Source organism: Trachemys scripta, chromosome 4, assembly GCF_013100865.1.
Source record: "Trachemys scripta elegans isolate TJP31775 chromosome 4, CAS_Tse_1.0, whole genome shotgun sequence".
NCBI lineage: Eukaryota > Metazoa > Chordata > Testudines > Emydidae > Trachemys > Trachemys scripta.
Window position 1 is genome coordinate 45072180 of NC_048301.1, and position 6812 is coordinate 45078991.

A 6812-nucleotide genomic window follows, 5' to 3' on the forward strand; every position below is an offset into this window, starting at 1 on the left:
GATATGCTTATAGGAACTGTTAGTGTTAGTCCCCCACTCCTTGGGCCTGATTCTGTTACACTAAGGCTACTTCATGTTCTTTGGTAGTGTAAAGGTGCCTTAAAGTTGGCATAAGTGGCTCCCTGAGAACACCCTTTGTGCAGGGAGCCTCCCTAGCGAGGGCAGTATGGGCATAAGGGCTCTACACCAGCCTAGTATGGGGGGTGAAGCAGAGGCATGTAGAGGCAGAGCCAAAGTGCACCGTACTCTAGTTATTTTCTGCTTCCAATGCCTGTAAGGAACAATGGGAAACAGAATGTAAGTTTGAACAGACCTGGGGCCTTTTGAGTTTTGCCATTCCAAGCGGGCACTATATGGCTGAGAGTGCAGGTACCGCAAATAGACCAGAATCTTATTCTCATGTAAATAAGTGTTTCCAGTTGGAGTAGGTGGTTTAATAGGCAAGGTTACACAGATTTAAAATCCAATAGGTAACTGTGTCTGTTAACAGGATCTCTTCTGCCTATGTTTCGTGTTTTTCATTATAAAAAACTATGAAATTTTCCTGTAAATGCTTGCGTGTTCCTGTAAATGATTTTCTCCAGCCAAAAGCTAGATGATGCCTGGCCTTTGTGCAGTTTCAGAGAAGGGTGGGACACAGGGAATCCAGACACAATCCAGGGAGCACATAGCCTTCTCCTTCCTAATACACCCACAATGGGCAGGAAGGAGGAAGATCCCCGCTTTCCTTGTCCCAGCCAGCACAGCTAAGTTTGTAATGAAGGCCTTGATTCCAGAAGGTGCTAGCCACGCTGCCCCATATCCAGCAAAGCAATTAAGCATGTGTTTAACTTTAAGCCCATGAGTAGTCCCATTGACTAATATATAGATTTTGCTGTCTGAATGAAATAAGAAAACAATTTTAATTGTGGCTGAAAAGGTAAGTCCATCTGTCTACAGCATAAATAGTTTGAGTAAGAGAGCTGTACAAAAAATCTCACACTATCTAAGTACTTGAAATCAGCCCTGTGTGAGTTCAAACTGTATCTGCGAATGAGTAAGGCTTTGCCAAACTGTCTGTGAAAGCCTTTTGCAATTCTATCTCTACCCCCCCCCCCCCCGCCCAATCTGACTATCTGTGAACTTTATTAGGCTGCTATTTGTAGTGTATTTCAAGTCTGAGCATGGTTTGCTGGAATAAGTCACATGGCATTTCTATGTCCCTGATTGTCTGAGCCTATCCCATGGGAACAGAAAGGTCAGCTCAGTTCATTAGAAGATGTTTTTATTTGTTTTTTCAGAGATGCTGCATTTTAATTAAGCTATCTGATCCAACAGGCAAAATTAGGGAAAAAAGAAAAGCTTTGGGCCCTACTCGGTTATTACAATCGAGGTTGGGCTACATTTACTTGTATTGGGTAGAACCTTTCAATTATCTTTCATAATTTCCCCAATGTATAGGCCTCTTTATATGCTATGCAGAGGCCTATATATGCCTTCTGAAGATCAACCTTGTTAGAAACTGTGTCGGGTCTATTTATTTAACTTGCATAATAATTATAGCCCAGTCTTAGAATGGCATACTTGTTTCTGTCAGATCAGAGTTCCCTCATTGCATTAGTGCTGAGGTTTAGTCACACTTTTGATTCTACCAGTATCAATCCATTAACCCCACATTTTGCCTGTGGATTCACGAGATATAACTGTGGGAAGACTAGATTCAATTCCGGTATAATGATTTTCAAATTACAGATCCTGTAAAACCATCCAACCCAATTTTCAAACAAAACATTTGATCAGCCTTTTCAAATCTTACTTGCAAGGATTTTCATAATTCTAGTGAAGAATTTGTGTCATTTCATTCAATTCTTTTCATGTCCAAATCTTTCTCCCTCTCTCTATATATATTTTGCAGATCAAGAGTTTTGTCTGTACCATAGCTAAAAAAATAAAATAAACATCTGCTGAAAATTTTTAGAAAAAAGTATGAAAAATATGTAAGAAAATTGCATTTAAAAGCAAGGGTGCTCTTGATTTAATTTACAAGCTTTTCACATTGACTTTGTGTTCCAGTGTTAGGTAAATTTTATATAGTTTAAGAACTGTTTTTAGTAGGCAGCAGGTTTAAAACAAATACAAGGAAGTTCTTCTTCACGCAGCGCACAGTCAACTTGTGGAACTCCTTACCTGAGGAGGTTGTGAAGGCTAGGACTATAATAGCGTTTAAAAGAGAACTGGATAAATTCATGGTGGTTAAGTCCATTAATGGCTATTAGCCAGGATGGGTAAGGAATGGTGTCCCTAGACTCTGTTTGTCAGAGGGTGGAGATGGATGGCGGAAGAGAGATCACTTGATCATTGCCTGTTAGGTCCACTCCCTCTGGCATTGGCCACTGTCGGTAGACAGGATTCTGGGCTAGATGGACCTTTGGTCTGACCCGGTACGGCCGTTCTTATGTTCTAACTGGTGATTGGGTAGAATCCAGAGAGTTTTTGCTAATACAGTTTCATTATATTTCAATTTACAATTTCAGTGCATGAGAAATGACACAATACATGTCCTGCAAAATATCGAAGGGATCTAATTTGATACTTAAGATAATGTCCTCTTTTCTAGGTGGTGCAGTGATGCTTTTGGTTTATGAATATGCTTATGCATGGCTTCAGGAGAACTGGTGATCAGAAGTACTGCTTCTAAAACAATGTACTATTTGAAATTATGTACCTGATATGTAACATGTTATGATATAAAGGACATGAGTAAAGCAAAATATAAGAGGCACTCATGCTACAGTTCTCTTTGATAGGAATGAGAGTTGAAGGCACTCATCAGTTTGCAGGATTGAGCCCTATGGCCCTGATCCAGCAGCGCATTTTGGCACAGGCTTAGCTTTAAGCACTGATGTGCTCCTTTGCTTTGCTGAATCAGGCCCCTAGTGATCAAGAAAAAATGGTAACATGGGAACAAGTTAATTTCTCAAGAACAAACTAAATGTAATGGACAGTAAATTATGTCATTTAGTAAATGCATCAATTTTTTAACTAGTGGTTGTTAAAATGTCAGGTTAAGTTTCTTGATAGGTGAACTCAGCAGGAAAAGTTCATTAATCATGAGGAGGCCAAATCCTACGCTGGTATAAATTGTCATGGCGCCATTGACTTTCAAGTTGAGGACCTGGCCCATGCTTTGCAAATCTGAAGTAAATCCTGGGTCTGATCATACCGTTCTAACACAGTATGGGAGTAATGCTTGGAAAAGGATGGCTGGATTGCCCCCATACCTCAAATAATACCTACTGCCAAACATTCTGCATAGTCTCAGGTTTCAGAGTAGCAGCCGTGTTAGTCTGTATCCGCAAAAAGAAGAACAGGAGTACTTGTGGCACCTTAGAGACTAACAAATTTATTAGAGCATAAGCTTTCGTGGACTACAGCCCACTTCTTCGGATGCATATAGAATGGAACATATATTGAGGAGATATATATACACACATACAGAGAGCATGAACAGGTGGGAGCTCTCTGTATGTGTGTATATATATCTCCTCAATATATGTTCCATTCTATATGCATCCGAAGAAGTGGGCTGTAGTCCACGAAAGCTTATGCTCTAATAAATTTGTTAGTCTCTAAGGTGCCACAAGTACTCCTGTTCTTTTTGCATAGTCTCAGTTATACATTGAATATTATCCTTATTTCAAACATGTCATAGAAAGATGATGAGCATAATTCAATTTACCTAAATTCTGTCCTCACATAAAAGTGTACAACAACCATAGAAGTCAGTGAAGTAGACAATAAACAAACAGGCAATTTAATTCATTTTGGATGTATAAGGCCAGATTGTGAACCCACATTGTGAGTAGTTATTCACATGAGTAGTCCCATTGACTCCTGCCCAACAGTAATCATTTGAAAACTACACAAAAATGTTCAGAGGTGAGATCCTAGCCCCACTGAAGTCATGCAAAATTCCCATTGATTTCAGTGGGGCCAACATTTCACCCTAAGTGTTTTTATTTCCAGATTTAAAAAAACAAATAAAAACATACAAGAGAAAAATGTATGAACACCCTTTTATTTGCTGTAAATGTGAGAATAAAAAATATATCAGTAAGCCTATATAATTCATTTCGGTGTATATGTGTGTGTGTGTGTTTCCAGAAGTTGACAGAGAATACTTGACCTTGAAGGGTAAAGGTGCGTGAGGAGTGGGTAGCAAGATTTTCTTTTCTTTAGATTGTAATACATTTTTCAACACCTCATGACCACCCTGACTGCCTATCGTGACCGCCTTGGGGTTAAGAAACAGTGTTCTATACTGATATCCCATATGTAGTCTTAATTAGATAACCATAAGCCTTTCTGAAAAATAAATACCGAACATTGTTATGAAGTTAAACATGTTTGCTTTCCCAGATATTCAGTATAACTTAGCTCATATTTCAAATACATTTTCCTACTTTTTTCTGTTTTAAATTGCCGTTTGAAATAGGATATACTAAATTTCTGTCATGTTTATTGAAGACAAAGTCTAACTTCATGTACTGTACCACCTTTCTATTGATGTTCAAGTGTTGTCTTCTTAAATACTCGAAGAGCTGTATTTCTTTCACAATAAACAATTACCTTTATCTAGTCCTGTTTTGCTGACTATTGCCTATATATTTTTAAATGGCTGGAAATATTTATGTTATCACCATACACATTATTTGTACTGGCTAACATTAGATGTTCTTCCTCCTAGATAATTACAAAACTTTCTCTTCAGCAATCCTAGAAGAATATCTTTCCAGATCATTTTTTTTAATGACAACTCAGGTGTGAAGTCTGGTGTCTGCAATGTTTTAAAAAATGCACTTATAAAAGGAAAAAAGTTAGAATAGAAATGCATTCTCAGCATTTTCAAACATTCTTGTACTGACATGCACACAGAAAATGTCTCTTTTGTCTGGATTTGACCACACTGACATCTCAAAGCTGTGTTACTTCAGTAGCTAAAGCCAACAAAATAAGATATGTACTTTTATTACAATTCCTAGGCAAGTATTCCTCATTTGATCATTTTATCATCAACCCATACGCAGTGTAAGAGTGAGTGCTTGGAACAGTTTGAAAAAAGAAAAACAAAATACATTATAATTATTCTTTTATTAATTTAGAGCATTCAAAATATAAAAATAAAAGGCTTTTGACATTTAGTATATACATACACAGCCTTCTGTTGTACATCCTTTTCAACATGATTTATTAGTTTTACTTATAGTTCAGCCTGATCTTTTGATAAAATGAGGACCATTCGCAGAAAACATGGAATCTTTTTTTTTTTCCTCAAATGTGTCTTTTTAACCTGTTCAAGCCCACACTATTCACTATTCCTGGTGCTCCACTAGGCTTCTCATTTGCACTAAGGACATTTTACACCACCACTCTGGAAACATAGTATAAACAAGTATTAAGTCTCATTGATTTTTTAAAGATTTGGGTACTCTGAGAATGCAGGATTGGGCCCTTCATGTGCATAGCGTGGGGAAATATTGTTGACTATTAGAGGACTAAATTCTGCTCTCATTTATGCTGGTGTAAATCCATATTAACTCCACCTGGATTACTCCAGATTTACATCTGTGCAATTGAGAACAGACTTTGACCCATTTATCAATAAAATAAAAATGGGGATTTAGTTTTTAAAAGTGATTTAAAGGTGTTATGTCATTAAGCTAATATGTACCATCTTTCAGTTTAACCAATATGTATATTCTGTAAGAAAAGTCCTTGGACAAAGAAAAATTCTGCATGGTAATTTTACATTAAAAGACATGTTAACCTCCCTTGCACCCCAGGAAGCAATTATAAATAGCTCAATATGGATCAACATCAGATATCTTTACTCACCTTGAGTAGCACCTTACTCCACATATAGTCCTACTGACTTCCCACTCACAGAGTAAGGTATTATTCATTGTGAGTAAATGTATCGAGATCTGGCCCTAAACAAAAGAATGCAGATACAGGGGGGAAAGTTTGTCATTAAGTTGCATTTCCACACAAGGAATAATTACTTTGGGCCATATCCTCAAGTGAAGTCAACAGAGCTTAGACCAGGATCTGAGGATCTGACCCTTTAAGTATAATTTAAAGACACACTCATGCCTCATGAGAGTCACAAGAAAGCAGATTCTTATTTCAACTGGGACACCATCTTGGACTCTATGGATCAGAAAAGGAAGAGTATCAGCCTTTTGAAACAAGGGCATTTTTATCACAGACCTGTTAATGCTTTGGGATGGAAAATCTGTAGTTCAGGAAGGCTTATCCTCTTTTTGTCTTCCTTTCTTGGGCGTTGTTTTTGTTAGTATGTTGCTGATTACAGATGGGCTTCTTAATTCAGTGTTTATAGTATCTTGTCTAAGAATTAGTTTAAAAGTTAAAAAACTTGGAAAATATGACATGTTGCCAAGAAAATCTTTTATTAATCATTTTCTCCTATTTTTTTCTTCTCCCTTTTAGTTTTTTAATAGGGAGTTTGCCTGTAATTAAGATGCCATTATCTTTAACATGGAATTAAGGATCTCTGAGCCAGATTCTGACCTCAGCTGCAATGGCATAAATATGGAATAATTCTATTTAAGTCACTAGAGTTTTACCAATGTAAAAATGGTACGAATGAGAGCAGAATCAAGCCCTCTCAATTCAACAAGGCACTTACGAATATGTTTAAATCACATTGCCTTCAGTGGACCTTAAGCATGTGCTTAAAATTAAGTGCATGTTCAAATGCTTTTCTGAATAGAGATGGATTTAAGCACATTGTTAAAGATAAACTGCTGAAG

At 37.2% G+C, this 6812-nt stretch overlaps 1 protein-coding gene across 6 annotated transcripts in view; it reads left to right on the forward strand.

Annotated features, from left to right (window-relative positions):
- The window catches only part of SLC25A21 (solute carrier family 25 member 21), a 369071-nt gene extending 365697 nt beyond the window's left edge, over positions 1-3374 (forward strand). For all 6 annotated transcript variants that reach the window (XM_034768604.1, XM_034768602.1, XM_034768600.1 and 3 more), the window contains one exon: positions 2597-3374. In XM_034768604.1, coding sequence (XP_034624495.1) covers positions 2597-2658 — 62 coding nt within the window. In that variant the 3' untranslated portion in view covers positions 2659-3374. The remainder of the gene's footprint in view (positions 1-2596) is intronic.
- Positions 3375-6812: the final 3438 nt, after the last annotated feature.